The following is a 23,109-nucleotide window of genomic DNA, read 5'->3' on the forward strand; positions in this document are numbered from 1 at the left end:
ATCTGATCCTCACGTGATATTTAGGTCCGATTCCATCAAGTGTCATTAGTCCAGACATAGGTTTCGAAATTGTCATAAGCCTGAAATCACGAATAAGACCGTCAAAAAGAAGCCAGGAGGGTGTCCCGGCGTAGCCCCTCCGACGCTCAAGTGAGAGACTGAGGATATAAGTGGAGAGCAGCTAAGGGTACTACTGAAAAATAATATAGTGAATGAATTAAACACTCAAAATTTGTATTTATAAGAGAATATATGAGCCCTTGATGGGCCTGTCTTCTATTTGGGCTAGGGATGGGCCAGGGGTAGTAGGCCCAACCATAGGGTATCACCAGTCTCCCCTTCCCGAGTCGAACTGAATCGTAGGTTCGAAGTTCGATTACTTGTGTTGTCCTCGGTTCATCGGGCGCGAGTTGTGTATTTTCTCCCTGCCGCTCGTCAGTTTCCAAAAATTTGGAAACAAATCACATCGTAATCCTGCTTTGAAAGCAAATATTTGGTCTGAACTTTCCCTATAAATATAGGTTCCCTCCTCACTTCATTCTCATTTCACCCATACAGAATTTCCTCTTCAACTTATTCACCAGCTCTCCCCCGCCCACGCCTCACCTGCGCGTCAACCCTAGCGCTGCTCATCACCACCTCGTCGTCACCCGCGCAAGCCATCGCTCCACCTCGCCACACCCTCACACACGCCACATCCCTTCACAGCGCTACCATAACAGCGCTTGCCTCGACGGCGCCCAGCCTCACCATCACCCTCGCCTCGCCATCTCCTCCTCGCCCCGCGCTAGCACACTCGCCCTCATCGTCTCCTCCTCACCCCGTGCTAGCACCCTTGCCCTCCCCGACCACTGCGCGCCTCGCCCTCGCCGAAGCGCTCGCCCCAGCGTGCATCACGCTCGCCCCGCGCCCTCACCCCGCATGAGCGCCCCTGCGTACAAGGCGCCGCCTCTCCAACAGCTCGCCCCTCGCCCGAATGCGCACGCTCGCCCTGCACGCCATCGCCCCACACGAGCGCCCTAGACGCCCTACTCGCATGCTCGCCCCCGCGTACAGCTTCTCGCCTGAGCACGCGCCACGCTCGCTCTACCGAAGCGCTCTCCCCTGGGCGCATCACGCTTGCCTGGCACGCCCTCACGTACAGCGCACCGCCTCACCGCCAGCTCGCCCCTCGCACGAGTTTGCACGCTTGCCCGAGGGCGCACGCTCGCCCGGCGCGCATGCTCGACGCGCCCTCGCCCGCACAAGTGTCCCAGACGCCCTGCTTGTACACGCTCGTTCCCTTAGTCTTTTCTCTCGAGTATTTCCTCAAGCTTCCTTCGTGTTAGTTTTCTCCTCTATTTATTTGATTATCCTCAACACTTATGTCTTCTTCCACGTCCGAGTCTAGTTCTTCAAGAGATTCCGAGAGATCTAGCGGGTCTAGCGAGAGTAGGACTTCCGTAGAAGATCCTGAATTTACCCTTGACTCTCATGAGGAGGAAGTCACCACCCATAGCCGTCTTGGTAAAGAAGTTCGTCATGTGACCCAACAGATAAATATATCTAACGCAGACAACTTATGATACGGTCACTTTTCATCCCACATTCCTCCTACTAGCGAGTCAAAACTTATGACTTTGTGGCATATTCCTTCCTCGCACCATATTATCATTCCTAGCCCAGAGGACCGACCATATCTAGCTCCCCAGGATTACTTACTTTCTTCAAACACCATTTCGATGCAGGTTTTTGTTTTCCCTTATGTGAATTTCTCCAGGAGTTGAGCAATTATTACGAGGTGCATCTAGGTTTACTCACTCCCAACGCTTTCCGCTCGATATGCTGCTTCGTCGTGTTATTCCGGGCCATAGACCTTCCTCTGAATTGCACCAAGTTCTTGTGAGGCCCGGGACCGAAGAGGGCGAGGGGTGATCGCCGGTGCCATGAGGTTGCACGGACAATGAGCGGCTCCTGGCAGGCTTCTAGATGGAGGGAACATGAATGAACCGATCTTACACCGGAAGGAGAGGGATTCCGAAACTGTGCAGGTATTGGACTGGGCAGTTGAAGAGGGCTTAAAAGATTTGATAGGTACTATTCATATCAAGAAGATGCATTTTCTTTTCGGTAGCTCATCACATAAGAACTCGAAAGTTAAGCGTGCTTGACTTGGGGCCATTCTGGGATGGGTTACCGACCTCCTGGGAAGTTTCCTAGGGTGTGTGTGAATGACGACATAAGCACGCTGGAAAGATTCGTCTGGGTACAGTGAGGACAGTCGTCGAATCCGGGGCGTTCCAATTGGTATCAGAGCCGACCTCTCCTAGTACGGTGTGGTTCGGGGATGAGCCAAGCGGAAGCTGGTGGGCATGTGAGGCCCGGGGCCGAAAAGGGCAAGGGGTGATCACCGGTGCCATGAGGTTGCACGGAGTGGCTCCTGGCAGGCTTCTAGGCGGAAGGAACATGAATTAACGGATCTTACACCGGAAGGAGAGGGATTCCGAAACTGTGCAGGTATGTGACTGTGCAGTTGAAGAGGGCTTAAAAGACTTGATAGGTGCTACTCATATCAAGAAGGTGCATCTTCTTTTCGATAGCTCATCACATAAAAACTCGAAAGTTAAGCGTGCTTGACTTGGGGCATGTAACGCCCCGAAAATTTTAAGGTCCACGCAAACAACGTGCATGCAATTATTAAATTCTTTTGTATTTTAATTAAATGTTTTAATTGCATTAATTAATTATGTTGTGCATATTCGCATGTTTAAAATATATTTTTAAAGTTTATTCGAGTTGCGATCAAGGAACGGAGACCGAGGGCTGAAAAATTGTAAAATGTTTTTATTAAATAATTGTTTTTAATTATTTAAATTATGGGTGTTGTTTTTTTAGTATTTTTGAAACTATGGGGTTTGAGGTGATTTTATACGCCGAGACGTAAATTTTATCGGTGTTGGTTTTTCAAGAAAAATACGAGCTTTTTGGCAACCCGACTAATAAATTCACAAATTTATTTTTACCAAAACCTTGTGGATATTTTTATTTGAATCCTAATTAGACTAATGGGCTTAATTTAATGGCTTAATAGGCCTAAGCCTAATTAATAAACTAATTAACCATTTTATCTATATAAAAACACTGTCCCCACCCCTCACACCATACATCACACACGGCACCACAATTTTTGAAGAAATTCGAAGGGGTCCAAGGGAGAACAAGCCAAGGTTGTGTTCCGTTCTTCGTCGTCAACGGATTTTCGAGCGTATACAACGCAAAGGCACGCCATATTCTTTCCTTCAAACATCTATCACATCATAGTATTTTATTTAATGAATTTTTGCATGAAAACAAGTCACAAAATTCACAATTTTCGTAACTATGCATATATGTGTTCTAAACTCTTGATTTTCCACCCAAAAACATGTTTGTTATATTGTCAAAGGGGCTGCCATGAATTAGGATGATAAAAGGCATGTTTTACATGAGTTTAAGGGCATAGGACACGCACAAACAGGCTGCACATGCACGAGAGAACAAGCTGGGGCCAACTTTCTGGATGGTGGTTGTAAGGTTCGGTTTTTGGGAGTTAAGGGCTTGGCCTCGGTTCGGTTGGGACCATGGCCTGGCTAGGGACGTGGTAGGGTCAAGGGAAGAGTCCTAGACATGCTAGGACTCGAGCCAAGGGGCTAGGGAGGAGTCCTAGCAAGCTAGGACTCGACCCGCGCACACCAGCACAAGATGTGCCATTGGGTGCAGCAGCGTACAGATGATTAAGGGGCTCGGTCTGGGGGCTTCGGGCTGGGCTAGGTCAAGTCATTAGGGTCCTAAGAAGATGCTTGAGGGGCTGGTTCAAGGGCTGGTTCGTTGGTTAAGAGGCTACGCAAGAAAACTTAGAGTCCTAGTATAAGTGTGATTCTCGGCCAAGCTGCATGAAATCCGGTGCAGTGCTTCGGGCGCGAGTTCAAGGGGCTGGGTTGGCCTGGGCTGGGTCTGGGCGTGGTCCAGGGGAGGTTAAGGTCATGAGGGGCCAAATGGTTAAGGGATGGAAGGGTCCTAGACTAGGTGGGAGTCCTATGGTTCAAGGGAACTCACGCACACACAGCACATGCAAATGGGTCTTCTGTCCAGCAAGTTTTTGAGCGGGCCATGGGTGGTTTTACGGGCTGGGCTTGCACAGTAGGGTCCCTAGATGGGTTGGCTAGGTTTTGGCTCAAGGTGGCTTGGGTGTGGCTCGAGTAAATTATAAGATGGCTCAGTGTGTTCGATAAGGTGTCAAAAACGAGATTTTAAGAACAAAAAATAGATTCATGGGTTCAAGAGGGCGGTTAATGACTTGGAAGGGTAGATTAAATCATAAAAAGGTTATGTTAAAAATATGGGATCAAAATAACGAGTTTTGGATTTAATCGGGATTTAATCGCCGCACGGAACACTAATTAACGAGTTAATTGAAAAGCCTATTTTTAAGCTTTATAAAATAATGAAAAATTAGGTTTAAGCTTAAATAATTATTTGGGATATGTTAGAGTCAATGAAATTAAGAAAATATCAAAAATGAAAAATTTTACATCCAGGAGTAAAACGATCTTTTTACCACCTAGAAATTAGTAAACGTCATGGCAGTGTCCTAAATGCTATTCTATATGCTAATATGATTATTTTCAATGATTATGGATGTTTATATGTTAATATGTCAATTTTAATTGTTTATGGATTTTTAAGATAATATGTTTAATGTTTTATGATTTAATATGCTAAAATGTTTATTTTAAATGTTTATTTCAAACATTTACGATGTTAAAATGTTTATTTTAAAATGTTTATGGATGTTTATGATTTTTAATATGTTAAGTTATGAATTTTAAATATCTATGATTTTATGATTTAAATATGGGCATTTAAAAGACATGTTGCATGCTTGGTTTCAAAATAAAAATGATATTATATGATGTTTTTATTAAGTGATGATAACATGTTGAAGGACGTGAAGGGATTGTGACTACTGCAATATGTTGGAAATATCGTGAGGGTTATGGTCCCAGTGGGAGCCGGACGATCGTGTTTCCGTTGATACGAATACGAATATGATGAATATGATTGGAGATGTCGTGAGGGGAGAAGGCCCCAAAGGGAGCCCATTTATGGGAAAAGGCCCCAGAGGGAGCCCCGACGATCGTATTTCCAATGCCATGGTATGTTAATACGTTGGCCAGGGCCCAGTTGACCGGTGAGAGTGTTGCTGGTGTCCCCCGCCGCCCAGTACTGTGGTTTCTTTAGATGGATCCATCGCCCATTAAGATTAAGAATAAGAGTCACAATCACGATCTGAATTCAACATACACGAACATGAATATGAACATGAATATGAATTTGGATACGAATATGGATATGTATATGGATATGAATATGAATATGTTTATGTTGATATGAAAATGTTTATGAAAAGATTTATGAAAATGTTTATGTTCAAAGAGGATGCATCATTATGAAAATGTTTTATTTAAAGTTTATGCATCATGAAAATATTTTTGAAAACGTTTATGGTTAAAGTTTATGCATCTTCATAAAAACGATATTTTAAGTACAAATATTTTTCACTGTTGTATGTGAACTGTATTACGTATTACTTGTTATCAAGGATATGACGTGTTGAGTCTTTAGACTCACTAGGTGTGATTGATGCAGGTGATTATGATGATTATGTTTATGGAGGTCTTGGTGGTTGATCTGACTGGACTGAAGGTGCACATAACCCGATGACCGACGCTAGTTTTCCGCACTAGTTATTATTTATGATTTTAAGTTATGTTAAGAATATTTTTATGACTTTTATTTATTTATGAGTGATTTTTTAGAGATTATAGTATGAGCTGTATTTCTCAAATATATAGTTAGTTGTGTTTATTTTAAAATGATGTCCAAAATATTTTATGTAATTTTTGTGGTTCGGCCGATGCTAGGGAGGTTTAAAAAAAAAAATTCTAGCACATTTTAAGAAAACGAAAGGCAGACGTTTCAGGGCAATTCTTGGATGGGTGACCTCCTGGAAGTTTCCTAGGATGCGTGTGAGTGAGGACATAAGCACGCTGGAAAGACTCGTCTTGGTACAGTGAGGACAATCGTCGAATCCGGGGCGTTACAGTTCTCCTATTTCTTAGTCTTATCCAAGTCGAAAGAAAGACCTTTCTACGTGACCTCCCGGTCTAGCCATAAATTTTTTGATGGGGCCTCCAGTCATGTGAAAGACTGGAAAAAATATTTCTTCTTTATTCAGCTCCCTAAAGAATTGACTTGTTTCACGGATTGGTACCCTGCTTTCAACAAGCTTAAGCTTTCCAAGGGTTACAAGAAAGATAAGGAATATCTGCGCATAATGAGAGTATTAGGAGATCGATGCTTTAGTGCTACCCAACTCTTATCAGAGGATCTCCAGTGCAATGCCGGGTTAAGTCCAGCAAAAATTAAGCTGAAGGAGAATGCTGGTAGATATTCTCATTCTTTCATGTTTCTTGTTTTTCTTTTGCTTATTACGTTCCTTGATAATATTCTCATCTGGTTCATTGTCTTTGCTTGCGGATATTAGAGTTATGAATGCCCTATTTCTCCGTGAGATTGCGAAGAAGAAGACTGAGGGATCATCATCAGTACCCCAGAACTCAGTTGCCTCTGCAGTCAAGACAGGGATGACGGGAACGTGCTCTACCACTGCGACGAAACCTGCTGGCTTGCCTACCCCTGCAAAGTTGAAGAAGGCAAGCTCATCCTCCTCTACCCAGGAGCGAGCCTCCTCCCCACCTCATCAGGCTGAATCCCATCCTCCATCTGGCAAAGAGAAGACGTCTACTGATCCCGGCCCAGCAAGCACGGAAGCGCAAGATCTCCAAGATCTCAATCACCTCGTCCTCATAGGCGTCTGGATCAGACGATGAGCATCCTTCTCGGCCGAGGATACATCCTTTGTATACCCGGAGTCAGGTATCGTGGGCCGAGGCCCTACTCACATAGCTCAGAAGCTGTTATTTCAACTCTCCTCCTCCACAGATGCGACTTTCTTGAGTTCATTGGGATGGTCTGATTTATCCCGCCGGACATACAGCAGTCTCACTGAGGTATACTTCTCCTTTCAACTTTAACTTGATATTCAATATATGATTGATATTTCTCTTGTTCTCTTACTTTTTTTTTTTTTTTTGATTCAGGGCATCCTGTATCTTGGGAAGTTAGCTGAGCGCGCTGACATTATAAGGTCCAATGCCCACCGCAATTTACGTGAAGGTGAGGTTCTCCGCAACCAACTCCAGGCGACCCTAGACGAGGCAAAAACGACACATGCTGGGGAGCTTTAAGAGTTACAGGCCCGATACGACGAGCTCTTAAAGAAGAACAAAGAAGTAGAGGAGGAGAAGGGGGAGCTTCAGCGAGTGATAGATGACCAGGCGAAGGAAATCCAGAAACTGAAGAAGGAGTCGAAGATTTTCCAAGCTGAAGTAGCTCAAGTGCGCTGTGAGCTTAAAGATACCAAAGTGCAGTATGCGAAAGAAGCATATTCATTTAAGGAAGAATTTATCAAATCTGAAGAATTCGTCGAGATTTGTTGCCCGAGAGCTTTTCACTACTTGGAGGTGGGTTTTGAGGGTGCAGTCCACCTCTTCAAGGCTCACGGCCACCCTCGGGCCAGCGCTCCCACTTACTTCATCAGCCTTGAGGACTTTGTAGCGAGTCTCTCTCCTGATCTCTAGACCATGCTCTTTTATTTATGCTATTTTCTCATTCATGCAGACGATGTATGCCCTCAAGCTATATTTGTCACGTACTGCATTGCTTTACTTTTTGTATATTATGCAACTATGGATTTTGTGATGCTTATATTTGGTTATTTTCTTTTGCGCACTTTTGGCATGTATGAAACTCGCTTTATGCAACATTGAGTATTTTGCATTTGAATTTACTGCTTCTTCTGAGTTTATCTATGATATTATTAAACCACTATGGCAAATAAAATCTCCACCTCTCTTTCTTTTCTTCTAGGCATACCTTAAGCAAGAAAATTTAATTTTTCTCCTGCACTCTACTTCTTTACTATGCGATGCCTTAGTAGGAAAATTTAGTTCTTCTCCTACATGCTGCTCCTCTACTCGGCGATACCTTAGTATGAAAATTTAATTTTTCTTCTACACTCTGCTCCTCTACTATGCGATACCTTAGTAGGTAAATTAAATTCTTCTCTTACACGATGCTCCTCTACTAGGCGATGTCTTAGTAAGAAAATTTAATTTTCTCCTGCACTCTGGTCTTCTACTATTCAATGCCTTAGTAGGAAAATTTAATTCTTCTCCTGCACGCTGCTCCTCTACTAGGCGATGCCTTAGTAGGAAAATTTAAATTTTATCAACCTTAGAATACAACATTATTCATGAATTGAAAATAAGAACTTGATTTTATTGAATTCCAACTGATTACATATGAAAATTTCGAAAAATAAAATACATCAACGATAGAATCAAGAACGATACTTCTTAAGATGATAATCATTCCAGGGCCTCTTCAAAGCCTTGCTGTGGGGACCCGGACGTTAATTCATTTCTTAATCATTCTTTGGGAATAATTCAATCAATTAAGATAAACAGGGTCTAAATTTTTTTTTTAAAATGCGAAACGTATTGGAATCAGTCTAGTATACACATCAGTATAAAAGTACAAGTGTTGTATAGCATACAACAAACGAAACTAGGGTTCAACTACTATATATCAAGTGCTGAAACTTAACTACTTCTGATCCGGATCACCACGCTAACTTGTCCTTTCTCTCATCCTCTTCTTGACCCTGATATTGTCCCACCTGTTGTCATGTACACATACAAACACGACAACAGCCGGATAACTCCGGTGAGAATAAAATCCCAGTATAAACAATGAATCAATACAATACATAAAATCATATGTAAAAGCATAAACCATGTATCAAAGAACATGAATCATAATTTATGTCACATTAGTGAATACAGATAAAACTCTTTGACTCGTCATTTCAGACTCGACTCATCTCTATTCTCGGGATCCCAGTTCCTGGATATTAACACATATATCGAATTTCAGCGATAGGAATCGATCCACTCCTAAGCAACATCGATATAAATCAAATATCCAGTGTCTTGGCATATCCGCCATAGACTCAGCATATCCGCTAATGCCTATTCTGACAATGTGCAATGGGCCAGTGACTACTCTGTCATAATCTGGCACCTCTGTGAGTGACTTTCACTCAATAGCTATCTGCTATTCTCTGCTTTTCTATAAATCAATAGACTAAGCATACTCATTCAAACAATATAAAGGTATGAAACCAATAACATACAAGTATGTGATTTAGGGAAACTCAAGTCAAGTCTGACCCAAGTCGATCTCCCGGTTAACATTAATTTATACCTTTCTCTTGTCGATCTGATGAAGTCGAAGTCTGGAATTCAAAGAAGTCAATATCAATCTGAAACAACGTATCAAATAGGTTCAGTATCAATATATCATTCCATGTACAGTATATTTCGACATTCTAACGTTGTCATTTCGATATACCGACAACTCAATCATCAATCGAGTCAATATCACAACATCATATACTCTCATAACCTCAATCCATAATCTAATATGATATCAAATCCGTATAATCTCAATCAAATCAGTTCTGAAATTCATAACAATTTCATACGGTATCCGTTCTTCAATCCGTTTTCAATTATACAATGTCTAACATATCAAGAACACCATATATCCATTATATCTGATTCCTTCAATATCATATTTTCATATCATATCAAAACATCAGAAAACTTACATCATGTTGAAGCTCTTGTCGATAGAATTGTAGTACCAAACTCGGATTGAAATGCTAACGGCTGGATGTTGCACAAGTCACAAGTTTAGGCATAGAAGAAATATGAGAATTGCTCTGAATGTTTTTCTCGATTCTTGCCGAAAGTTTGAAGGAAATGAAATGAAGATTTTGGCTTTAAGTTGCATGGCAAGGACACTTGTCTTATTTTCATGCATATCAGGCGGCGCTCGGGCAGTCACAATTTACCGCTCGGGCGCGGAACCTTCTGCCCGAGGACTCAAGTTGTGACACACTGGCGCTCGGGCGGTAATTTTCTGCCGCTCGGGCGCCAGACATTCTGTCCATGTACTAACTGTGTTCAGCACTGGCGCTCGGGCGGTCCTTTTCTACCGCTCGGGCGCCAAAGGTTCTGTACGAGACGATTAGTCTTATGATGTATCGACGCCCGGCTACCCCACTCGAGCTCCTACAATCTCAATACTGTTAACTAATCCACTTCTGATTACAGTAATTAAATCTCGGGCATTACATTTCTCCCTCCTTAAGATACGATTTCGTCCCCGAAATCACAGGCAATCAAATCATATCAGAAAGAAATGTATAACAAAAGCTGAATCGAAAACTCACATCAATGAAATAATGCTGGGAATTTCTGTCTCATATTTGATTCAGTTTCCCAAGTTGCTTCTTCAATGCCATGACGATACCACTGAATTTTCACAAGCGGAATAGTCTTTGTTCTGAGCTGCTTTTCTTTGCGATCAAGAATCTGGATCGGCTTTTCAAAAAAACTTAGAGTCTCGTCTAGTTCTGCCTCATCTGGTTGAAGAACATGTGAAGCATCGGGAATGTACTTCCGCAATAAAGATACATGGAAGACATCATGTATTCCAGATAAAGAAGGCGGTAATGCGAGACGATAGGCACGATATCCTATCTTCTCGAGAATCTCATACGCCCCAATATAACGTGGAGACAACTTTCCTTTCTTGCCAAATCTGACAACTCCTCTGAAAGGTGAAATCTTCAAGAATACTCGGTCTCCAGCCTCAAATACCAACGGTTCTCTTCTGAATCAGCTTCACTTTTTCAGTCATATCTGATCATATCAGGTCCAATCTTAGGTACCTCAGAGATATCATCCCAATACAGAGGGGATCTACACTTCTTTCCGTACAACGCTTCAAACGGTGCCATCTCAATACTCGTCTGATAGCTGTTGTTGAACGAAAACTCACAAAGTGGCAATGAATCTTGCCAACTAGTGCTAAAGTCAAGCACTACAGCTTTTAGCATATCCTCCAGTGTCTGAATAGTCCGCTCTGACTGTCCGTCGGTCTGTGGATGATATGCGGTACTCAGATGCAACTTCGTACCAAGAGCCTGCTGTAAACTCTGCCAAAAGTGCGAAGTAAACCGAGGATCACGGTCTGATATGATCGACTTCGGCACTCCGTGCAATTTGACCACTTCTCTGACATAGATCTCAGCCATCTAGTCATGTCGATACGTCATCTTGTATGAAATAAAACATGCGGATTTGGTTAATCGGTCAATCACAACCCAAATCGCATCACAATCTCGGGAGGATCTCGGTAACTACGTCACAAAATCCATGGAAATGTGATCCCATTTCTATTCAGGAATAGACAAACTCTGCAGTAGACCTCCTGGTTTCTTTCTTTCTGCTTTCACCTGCTGGCAATTCAGACATCTGGATACAAACTCTGTAATATCAGCTTTCATTTGTTTCCACCAGAATTGTCTTTTCAAGTCATTATACATCTTTCTGCCACCAAGATGAATACTAAATCGACTGCTATGCGCTTCTGACAATATATGTTGTCTCAACTCTGAAACATCTGGCACAACCAATCGATTATTCACATACAGTACATTGTCACATACCTGATATTCTGATCGATGCCCTTCTCTGACCATCGATATAGAATTCTGCACATTCTGATCAACTTTCTGAGCCGCTTTAATTCTCAAAATCAGCTCTGGTTCGACTTGAACAACATATAATCTCAATGGTCTATGATCTGTCTCAAATATCAATCCAGACAAACAGCAATCTTCTATCAAATTGGAAACACCTATCGTCGATAAGGATAAAGAACACACCTTTCGACTCCGTGCATCAGCTGCTGCATTCGAATTTCCCGGATAATATTTGATTTCACAATCAAAGTCTTTCAGCAAATCAAGCCATCTTCTCTGTCTCATATTCAATTCTGACTGCGAAAACAGATATTTCAAACTTTTGTGATCAGAATAAATATCAAACTTCTCACCGTAGAGGTAGTGCCGCCATATCTTCAGTGCAAATACAATAGCTGCCAATTCAAGATCATGAATTGGATAGCGAGTTTCATGTGGTTTCAACTGTCTCGAAGCATAGGCAATGACTTGTCCCCGCTGCATCGAAACACATCCCAATCCTCTGTGAGAAGCATCACAATACACAATAAAATCACCAGTACCTGATGGAATAGTCAAGATCGGTGCACTAGTCAGTCTTTTCTTGAACTCAAGAAAACTGGACTCACAGTCTTCAGACCACAAAAATGGAGAGTTCTTCTGAGTCAATTGCGTAATCGGTTTAGCAATACTGGAGAAATCTTGAATAAATCGACGGTAATACCCGGCCAAACCCATAAAACTGCGAATCTCTGGTACTGATGTCGGTCTCGGCCAACTGATCACTGCCTCAACCTTACTGGGATCAACTGATATACCATCTCCGGATATGATGTGACCCAGAAATACAACCTGTCTCAACCAGAATTCACATTTCGACAATTTTGCATACAATTTCTCAGTTCTCAATGTTCTCAACACAATTCTCAGATGCTCAGCATGATCAATCATATTCTTCGAATAAATCAAAATATCATCGATAAAAATAATCCCGAAATCATCGAGATACTTCTGAAACACACGGTTCATCAGACCCATAAAAACAGTTGGAGCATTCGTCAAACCAAACGGCATGACAATAAACTCATAATGTCCATACCTTGTTCTGAATGCTGTCTTCGAGATATCAGAATCTCTGACTCTCAACTGATGATATCCAGATCTCAGATCGATCTTGGAATAAACAGAATAACCTTGCAACTGATCAAATAAATCATCAATACGAGGCAAATGATATTTATTCTTTATAGTAGCCTTGTTCAGTTGCCGATAGTCAATGCAAAGTCTCATTGACCCATCCTTCTTCCTAACAAACAGTACTGGAGCACCCCAAGGAGAAACACTCGGTCTGATGTACCCCTTGGCCAGTAAATCTTCCAACTGATCTTTCAATTCTTTCAATTCAATTGGTGCCATTCTGTACGGAGCTCTAGAAATCGGAGTTGTACATGGTACCGATTCAATGCTGAAATCTATTTTTCGAATCGGAGGCAATCCCGAAATCTCATCTGGGAAGACATCAGCAAATTCACACACCACTGGCAAGTCCGCCAATGATGGACTCGATTTCAGTAAATCAACTGAATAGACAAGGAACCCCTCTGCTCCTTTCTGTAACAATCAAGTCATAGACATAACAGATATCAAAGGAATTCTAGATCTAGAACCCTTACCGTAAAATTTCCACTCGTCAGCCATGTCAGGTCTGAATCTCACAATCTTGAGGAAACAATCAACGGTAGCTCTGTACTTGGTCAACATATCAATACCGATAATACAGTCAAAATCAGACAACCCAAGCACAATACAATCTAACTCAATCTCATGCCCTTCATACTGCAGTGTACAATGTTTAATCGAATTCACGGATATCAAACCTTTCCCCAACGGAGAAGAAACAGACACTACAGCAGATAAAGACTCAACAGGTAATGCATGACTCAATGCAAATCGCTCAGATATGAATGTATGAGATGCACCAGTATCTATCAATACATAAGTAGGATAACCACATAAAGAACAGTTACCTGCAACAACATCGTCTGATGCTTCCTGAGCCTGCTCCTCTGTCAAAGCAAATACTCTGGCCTGCTGTCTAGGAGGTTGGCTAACTGTTTGGCTTCCTCCTGGCCTCTGCTGTGACTGGGTGGATAGTGGTGGCTGGAAAGAATGTACAGCTGATGATCGTCTATCAGTCTGAGCCACTGATCCAACTGATTCTGCTCCCTGGGATCCTTGGGAACCTCTCTGTGGACAAAATCTGGCAAAGTGTCCCTGCTGTCTGCAGATACGGCAACTACCAATCACTCCTTGGCATTGCTCAGTGGGATGTCTCTCTCCGCAGGTTCTGCAGTAAACTCCGGTATAACTCTGGCTCTGTCGTGAACCACTGGAGCTAGAAGAACTCTTGCCAGACTTCTTAAACTGTTTTCCTCTAGCTTTCAGATAATCCTTCTTCCCACCACTGCTGCTGCCACTCTCATATCTGGGAGGTGGTTGTTGTGGTCTCGGTGCTGTAGGAACATACGAAGCTCCTTTCTGTCTCATCAGACCAGCTTAAGCTCTTTTTGCTCTGTTCAGAGCATCAACAAAGTTATTCGGTCACCCTGTGTTCGCCAATGTAAAAATCTCGGGATTCGGGCCATTGATGAACTGATCAGCAACAGCTTCATCATTCTCGGCAACATGAGGAGCAAATCAGAGCAATGTAGAGAATTTGGCCACATATTCTTCAATATTCAACTGACCCTGTCTCAAATTCGCAAACTCTGCCCCTTTGTCTTTCCTGTACGACACTGGAAAAAATCTCTGATAGAACTCAGTTTTAAAGACATTCCAAGTGATATTCGTACCTCGATGCTCCAAAGCTCTCTTTGTCGTGATCCACCAATTCTTTGCAACATCATGCAATTGGTGTCCAATCAGTTTGACTTGGCGCTCATCAGTGTAATCCAACGAATCAACCAGCATCTCAATGTCATCTAACCAACACTCACAGTCAACAGAACTATCTGTTCCTTTCAGGGTTGGCGGTTTAAACGACTGAAATCTCTTCAGTAGCGTTTCCATCGGAGTTGCTGTAACATCCATCGGATTAGCCGAAGTACGGCCCTGTTCTTGTACTCTTCGGGGAGGCATATCTGATTATCAAAAGGATTAGTAACCAAATAACACAAATCTGTTTCAGTTCAGTCCCCCTTCCGATCATCTTACTGCTGATCAAGAATCGGTTCTGATTCATTCTCAAGTAATACAGTTTACCAATCAAATCAGATAATCAGGTAACCATGTAATAATAAAAGCAATAATCATACTAGCAATCAAAAGCAGGAAAGAAAACTCAATCTACCTTGCTCACTAGCTTCTATTTCAGTCTACAGAACCTACAGTTCTAGACCACCTGCTCTGTTCTAGTTTAATTTCAGGAACCTACTGCTCTGATACCACTTGCTGTGGGGACCCGGACGTTAATTCATTTCTTAATTATTCTTTGGGAATAATTCAATCAATTAAGATAAACAGGGTCTAAATTTTTTTTTAAATGTGGGACGTAATGGAATCAGTCTATTATACATATCAGTATAAAAGTACAAGTGTTGTACAACATACAACAAACGAAACTAGGGTTCAACTACTATATATCAAGTGCTGAAACTTAACTACTTCTGATCCGGATCACCACGCTAACTTGTCCTTTCTCTCATCCTCTTCTTGACCCTGATACTGTCCCACCTGTTATCATGCACACATACAAACATGACAACAGCCGGATAACTCCGGTGAGAATAAAATCCCAGTATAAACAATGAATCAATACAATACATAAAATCATATGTAAAAGCATAAACCATGTATCAAAGAACATGAATCATAATTTATGTCACATTAGTGAATACAGATAAAACTCTTTGACTCGTCATTTCAGACTCGACTCATCTCTATTCTCGGGATCTCGGCTCCTGGATATTAACACGTATAATGAATTTTAGCGATAGGAATCGATCCACTCCTAAGCAACATCGATATAAATCAAATATCCAGTGTCTTGGCATATCCGCCATAGACTTAGCATATCCGTCAATGCCTATTCTGACAATGTGCAATGGGCCAGTGACTACTCTGTCATAATCTGGCACCTCTGTGAGTGACTTTCACTCAATAGCTATCTGCTATTTTCTGCTTTTCTATAAATCAATAGACTAAGCATACTCATTCAAACAATATAAAGGTCTGAAACCAATAACATACAATTATGTGATTTAGGGAAACTCAAGTCTTGTCTGACCCAAGTCGAGCTCCCGGTTAACATTGATTTATACCTTTCTCTTGTCGATCTGATGAAGTCGAAGTCTGGAATTCAAAGCTGTCAATATCAATCTGAAACAACGTATCAAATAGGTACAATATCAATATATCATTCCATGTACAGTACATTTCGACATTGTAACGTTGTCATTTCAATATACCGACAACTCAATCATCAATCGAGTCAATATCACAACATCATATACTCTCATAACCTCAATCCATAATCTAATCTGATACCAAATCCGTATAATCTCAATCAAATCAGTTCTGAAATTCATAACAATTTCATACGGTATCCGTTCTTCAATCCGTTTTCAATTATACAATGTCTAACATATCAAGAACACCATATATCCATTATATCTGATTCCTTCAATATCATATTTTCATATCATATTAAAACATCAGAAAACTTACGTCCTGTTGAAGCTCTTGTCGATAGAAACGTAGTACCAAACTCGGATTGAAATGCTAACGGCTGGATCTTGCACAAATCACAAGTTTAGGCAAAGAAGAAATATGAGAATTGCTCTGAATGTTGTTCTCGATTCTTGCCGAAAGTCTGAAGGAAATGAAATGAAGATTTTGGCTTTAAATTGGATGGCAAGGACACTTGTCTTATTTTCATGCATATTAGGCGGCGCTCGGGCAGTCACAATTTACCGCTCGGGCGCGGAACCTTCTTCCTGAGTACTCAAGTTGTGACACACTGGCGCTCGGGCGGTAATTTTCTGTCGCTCGGGCGCCAGACATTCTGTCCAAGTACTAACCGTGTTCAGAACTGACGCTCGGGCTGTCTTTTTCTACCGCTCGGGCACCAAAGGTTCTGTACGAGACGATTAGTCTTATGATGTATCGACGCCCGACTACCCCACTCGAGCTCCTACAATCTCAATACTGTTAACTAACCCACTTCTGATTACAGTAATTAAATCTCGGGCATTACACTTGCCTTGCGCAGTCTCCAAGTTATAGGCTCCAGAGCTCAGCCTCTCGATCACTTTGAAAGGACCCTCCCACTTTGGGTCCAACTTTTCTCTCTGCTCTTCTTGCACCTTCCTCATGACCAAGTCGCCTACCTGGAAGCTTCTCAGAATGACCCTCCAATGATAAGACTGTGCAATGCGGTCTTTATAAGTTTCCATGTGAATGCTTGCGGCCTCTCTCTTTTTTTCCAAAAGGTCAAGGTCAGTGGCCCGTCTCGCACCGTTGTCTTCATCTTAAAACCTTACCCTTGCCGATTCCAATCCAATCTCAGCTGGGAGCACTGCCTCATTACCATAGACCAAACTGAAAGGAGTTTCTTTAGTTCCTTGTCTCGGAGTGGTTCGGTACGCCCATAAGACACTTGGTAGCTCGTCCACCCAATTTACCTTAGCATTGCCAAGTCGAACTTTCAGACCCTGCACCAGCGTCCGATTATTCACCTCCACCTGCCCATTACTCTGCGGGTAAGCTACATATGTAAAGACTTGTTGGATTTTCATCTCTTTACACCAGGCTTGGATCCTAGCTCCTTAGAATTGTCTTCCATTATCAGATATCAGTCTTCAAGGCACCCCATATCTGCACACTATATTTTTCCACAAGAACTTCAGGACTTCATTCTCAGTGATCCTAGCCAAAGGCTCTGCTTCCACCCATTTTGAAAAATAGTCAACTGCTACCAATAGGAACTTCCTCTGAGCAGGAGCTATAGGGAAATGCCCCACAATATCGATTCCACACTGGTCAAATGGACAAGCAGCTAGAATAGTCTTCATCAGCGCGGCCGGCTGGTGATGCAACCGAGCATGATGTTGACAACTATCGCAGGACATTACTAGATCTTGGGCATCATGCAACACTGAGGGCCAACAGTAACCCGCAAGCAACACTTTCCTAGCCAAAGCATAAGCTCCCAGGTGATTTCCACAAAAACCTTCATGAACTTCCCGGAGCACATGATCAGCCTCTTGATAACTCAAGCACCGAAGAAGAGGCCCTACAAAAGGCCTTCGGTACAACACTTCTTCGACTATCACATAACGCGAACACTTTATCTTCAACTTACGAGCTTCGCGAGGGTTATCGGGAAGCTTTCCCTTTTTCAAATAATCAATTATGCCAGTCCTCCAATCCTCCTCCTCTTGTTCAACTGCAGGAGAACTTGTGTGAGGTGTAAGTTCGACTTGGAATACCACATCCCTAGTCTTCCAACTTCCCAATGTTCCAGCCATTTTGGCTAGAGTATTCGCCTTTTCATTTTCTTTCCTGGGAATCTGTTCAAACGTAATTTCTGTGAATTTCTCTCTGACTCTGTCTACTTCTTGAGCATACTCAATAATTTTTTCATCTTTCACATCATATATTTCCTTCATCTGTTGTGATACCATCTGTGAGTCAGAAAAATAAGTACCCGGGTAGCTCCCACGTTTCTGGCTGCTCGAAGTCCTGCCAACACAGCCTCATACTCTGTCTCATTGTTGGATGCTCGAAAGTCCAACCTTACCGCTAACTTCACCTCCTCCCCAGCTGGCTAAATCAGTACTACTCCCACCCCACTGCCATCCTTTGATGAGGAACCATCCACATACACTTTCCAAGGGTCCTCATTCTCCTGATGCACGGTCTCAGCCAGAAAATCGGCTAAAGTTTGTGCTTTAATAGCTGTTCTCGGCTCATACTGGATGTCATACTCTCCCAGCTCAGTAGTCCACTTAACAAAACTGCCAGACATATCTGAATGAGTTAAGATCCTCCCCAAGGGACTGTTGCTGAGCACCACAATTGGATGAGATATGAAGTAGGATCTCAAACGTCTCGCTGTCATCACTAAGGCCAAAGCCAATTTTTCCAACCCTGAGTATCTTGTCTCTGCCCCCTTGAGTGCATGCGAGACATAATAGACTGGCTGTTGAGTTGATCCCTCTAGCTTGACAAGGACCGAACTCACAGCTCCCTCGGTGGCAGATAGATATACCAACAAAGGCTCACCTGCTGTCGGTTCGGCCAGGACAGGCAGCTCAGCAAGGCACTTCTTCAACTCTCCGAAAGCTTTCTCACAATCCGGATCCCATTCAAATTTTTTCACCTTTCGCAAATTCCAGAAGAACGGTAAGCTTCTGTTAATAGATCTCGAGATAAACCTTGCTAGCGCAGCAGTCCTCTCTGTTAACTTTTGCACATCATTGAGTCCTCGAGGAGAAACCATGTCTTGAATAGCTCAAACCTTCTCGGGGTTAGCCTCAATCCCCCTCTCTATCACCATGTAACCCAAAAACTTCCCGCCCCTCACCCCAAAGACACACTTCTGAGGGTTCAACTTCAGTCCATAGGACTTGAGGGTGGAAAATGTCTCCACCAAATCAGGTATGAGCTGGGTTGTGTCCTTCGACTTTACCATGATGTCGTCCACGTGCACTTCGATATTCCTTCCAACCTGCTCAAAAAATACTCTATCCATCAATCGTTGATACGTGGCTCCGGAATTTTTGAGTCCGAAGGGCATGGCCACGTAACAAAAAGTCCTTTCAAATGTGATAAAACTCACTTTGTCTTGGTCCTCCACAGCCAAGGGGATTTGGTGGCACCACTGATAAGCATCCAACATGCACAGATATTGATGTCCAGCCGTGGAGTCCACCAACCGATCTATTCGGGGCAAAGGATAACAATCTCAAAGATAGAGGAAGGACAATCTGACCCAGCGGCGGGATGGCATGTCGTGCAAACCCATATAGAGGAGTAGAGATTGGCTCAAACTCAAATCCCTCCACCTTCATCTGATCCAAAGTGCTCTTGAACAAGGTATTCACGGAGCTTCCATTATCAATAAAGATCCGTGCCACGTCATAATTGGCAACTGTGGCTGTCACCACCAAGGAATCATTATGTGGAGCCACAACGCCTCGGAGGTCTTCCGGCCCAAACCTGATGACAGGATCCTGGGGTAAGTCCGCACGCTTAGATATTTCGACGTTCTCCAACCTTCTCCCATGTGCTTTCCGAGCTCTCCAGGAATCTCCATCAGTGGCACCCCTCGAGATCATATGAATCATTCTTCTCGTAGGGTGATTGTCCTCATTCACTCCCCTCCTTGGTTCGACAAGCTCCCGAGGGACATCTTGACCTCGACCCTCTCTTCTCTGCTCGTCGACCCTTTGGTTTATCCATGGAGGACCTCGACCTCGCCTCGGGGATGGGCAAGATCACGGTCCACTCCCGGATGAGGATCCTTCTCTTCTGTCTCGCGGAGGCAATCTAGCGTTGCCCTCAACCCTTGGTGACTTCTCTCGCTTCTCCTCTGACTCACTCACCTCCATCACCTTATCACGATTCCTATTCAGAGGAACATGAGATGAAAATTGTCCTCTACTTCTAACTTTATCCTCCTATCTCTCACCCACACCTCTCTTCTTACCACCTCTTTCCGTTCCCTCCACCCTACTTCCTCCTGGCCGGTGCTCCATCCTTATATACCGTTGGGCATCTTCCAAATTTAAATACTTCTCCACCCGAGCTAACAGGTCATCATAGCTTGACGAAGGCTTCTAGACTAATGACTTAAAAACTCCCCTCGTCTTAGTCCCTGAGTAAAGTCCCTTATCATGGAGTGGCCGCTGGTATCTCTAGCGCTGCGTTGTTGAAACGGTGAACGAACTCTCACAAAGTTTCAGCTTCTTGCTTATTTACCACGAATAGGCTCAAATATTTTTTTGGTGCCTCTTACTGCTAGCGAATCGGTGCAAGAAAGCTGTAGAAAAATCCTCAAAAGACTATATGGAATTAGGCTGCAAGGTGTTAAACCATTGTTGAGCTGACCTCACCAGCGTGCCCAAAAACACCCTGCACTTGACCCCATCTGAGTACTGATGTAACAAGGCCGCATTCTCAAACCTCCCCAAGTGTTCCTCGGGGTCAATATGTTCGTCGTATTCTCCCACATTCGACTGTCGGAAATTTGGAGGAAGCCCTTCTTCCAAAATGGCTAGTGAAAATGGACTTCCTCTCTTGGGGGCCAGCGCTCTGGTTCCCACCTGTTGCCTCAACATCCGTATTTCCTTCCAAATCTCCCCCATCTCACTAATTTCCCCACTTTGGAGGGTCTGTGTCTCTTCAACCCTTCTCTGGTGGCCCTCGGCATTTTCCTCTCGCTCCTGGCGAGTGGCCTACTCCTCAGCAAATATAGATTCTTGTTTCCTCTTCATGGCCTCATCCATTGTCATAGTGATAAATTGGCCCAACTATTCCAGGGTCAAGTTCCCCACATTCTCATTGGGATGGGGTTGCTCGGCCCTGGGCTCATGACGAGGTTGTTCAGTTCTTGTCTCCTGACGGGTTTGTTCCTGCCTCATCTCCAGACGCAGCTCGTCCTTCCTCACCTCAGCATGAGACTGTTTGGGTCCCATCTGAGGATGCGATGATGCTGAGTTAACTCTTTTGCTCCCTCTCCTCCGTACCATCTCTACGTCTCAACTCAGATTCCCACAGACGGTGCCAAGTGACACTCACAGAAATTTAGGGTCCGATTCTAGCAAGTGTCAAAAGTCCAGGCGCATGTTTTGAAATTGTTCTGAGCTTGAAATCACGAATAAGACGGTCAAAAGGGGGCCAGGAGGGTGTCTCGGCATAGTCCCTCCGACGGTCAAGTCATACACTGAGGATATAAGTGGAGAGCAGCTAAGGGTGCTACTAAAAAATAATATAGTGAATGAATGAATTAAACACTCAAATCTGGTATTTATAGAAGAATAAATGGGCTCTTGATGGGCCTGTCTTCTATTTGGGCTAGGGATGGGCTAGGGGTAGTAGGCCCATCCATGGGGTATCAAATCGATTAGGTAAATTGGGTCGAGTTTAGTAGGATGATTATATCTATTTAGATTGATTTTTTCTCGAGCATGCTGGAGATCAACAGGCATCAATGCGTATTCTGAGCCTATCTTTTCGAATACCCGACACAACTTCCAAAGCACATCTCAATCGTCCATTTACTCTTGAGATCAACGGTTGAGATTATGTTCTTCTCAAAAAAAAATATCGAGCATTTCACCCCATTTCATATTTTTTTTGCATAATTCTTTGAGTTTCCAGCAATTCCTGCTCCTTCTCTAGCAATCCCCGCGTCCTCCGTCCGACTTCTTCTCCTTATCATCGTAGGTTCCCTTATTTCTTATGTCAATATGTCAAATTCAACTTCCTCTACCTTCAGAGCGAACGTGTGTGACTTATCTGAGTATGAGTTTGCGACAGTGTGCTCCTATTCTCCCCCCTAACTCCTCCGCCACCTTTAAAAAACCTGTTTTAGCATTCCCCCTTAAAAAAACCAAAAAATAAAAAACCACTCACCTAGATGCTGGGGCTTCCCGGGTTCTAAAAAAAGGTAAAGGCAAGGCCCAGGCTCCCAGTCAATCCCAGCCTAACACCTCGAGTGCCCCATGGTTCTCTACCATGGCAAGTACTCTGCGTCCAAGGGCCGATGAGGACCTCTGAGTCCCTGGGTCTATCCCCTCCTCTTATTTCATCCTTATCTCTGGGCCTTCAGACAAGGTTGATCGACCTCCGGAAGGTTTTTAAACATTCTTTCAGGATCAGGTCCGCAGTGGCTTTCAATTTCCGATCCCCTCTTTTTACTTCAAGGTGGCCCGTTTTTTTTTTGGATTCATGTAAACCAACTTCACCTCAACTCTTACCGGATAATGGCCTCGGCCTATGTCATCTTCAAAATGCACAATCTCCTAATCAGTCCCCTGATTCTTCATTACTTCTATTCGTGTCAATTTGGAGATAATGTCTTCTCTTTATTTGCCCGTCTGAATAATCAATTCCTAGATGACATCTCTTCTTCTCTGAAGGGATGGAAAGGACGCTACTTCTTCAATCAACTATCTTTCCGAAATGCCTTGTTGGCTTTCTCCCCAAGATACTTGTCCAACCCGAGCTTCCTAATAACTATAAGACTCAGGAGCCCTATCTCTGGAGTCAAGAGCTTGTGGAAGAGCAGAAATTTTCCTATTCCCTGCTTATCTCAACATATAATTTAGTGGCATGTGGGTTAAGTGACCAGGCTGAGGACCCTACGG

General features: G+C 43.2%; 2 protein-coding genes across 2 annotated transcripts; both read right to left on the reverse strand.

The window, feature by feature from the left end:
* Positions 1 to 16,109: 16,109 nt before the first annotated feature.
* On the reverse strand, positions 16,110 to 17,532 carry LOC140979068 (uncharacterized). Its single transcript, XM_073444423.1, has 3 exons — positions 17,278 to 17,532; positions 16,998 to 17,160; positions 16,110 to 16,114 (listed from the first exon to the last, which is right to left on the reverse strand). Exons 1-3 carry the CDS (start codon positions 17,530 to 17,532, stop codon positions 16,110 to 16,112), a joined length of 423 nt encoding a protein of 140 aa, XP_073300524.1.
* A 63-nt stretch (positions 17,533 to 17,595) lies between these two features.
* On the reverse strand, positions 17,596 to 18,420 carry LOC140979070 (uncharacterized). Its single transcript, XM_073444424.1, has one exon. The coding sequence runs from the start codon at positions 18,418 to 18,420 to the stop codon at positions 17,596 to 17,598; it is 825 nt and encodes a 274-aa protein (XP_073300525.1).
* Positions 18,421 to 23,109: the final 4,689 nt, after the last annotated feature.

Source organism: Primulina huaijiensis, chromosome 6 (genome assembly GCF_012295235.1).
Source record: "Primulina huaijiensis isolate GDHJ02 chromosome 6, ASM1229523v2, whole genome shotgun sequence".
Classification (NCBI taxonomy): Eukaryota; Viridiplantae; Streptophyta; class Magnoliopsida; order Lamiales; family Gesneriaceae; genus Primulina; species Primulina huaijiensis.

What these genes read in the sequence shown, in the direction of transcription:
- LOC140979068 (XM_073444423.1), bottom strand. Translation starts at nt 17,532, where the DNA reads ATGAAAATCCAACAAGTCTTTACATATGTAGCTTACCCGCAGAGTAAT. An exon ending in TTGGATTGGAATCGGCAAGG is followed by an intron (nt 17,161 to 17,277) that starts GTAAGGTTTTAA and finishes CGCATTGCACAG; the next exon opens with TCTTATCATTGGAGGGTCAT.
- LOC140979070 (XM_073444424.1), bottom strand. Translation starts at nt 18,420, where the DNA reads ATGGTATCACAACAGATGAAGGAAATATATGATGTGAAAGATGAAAAA.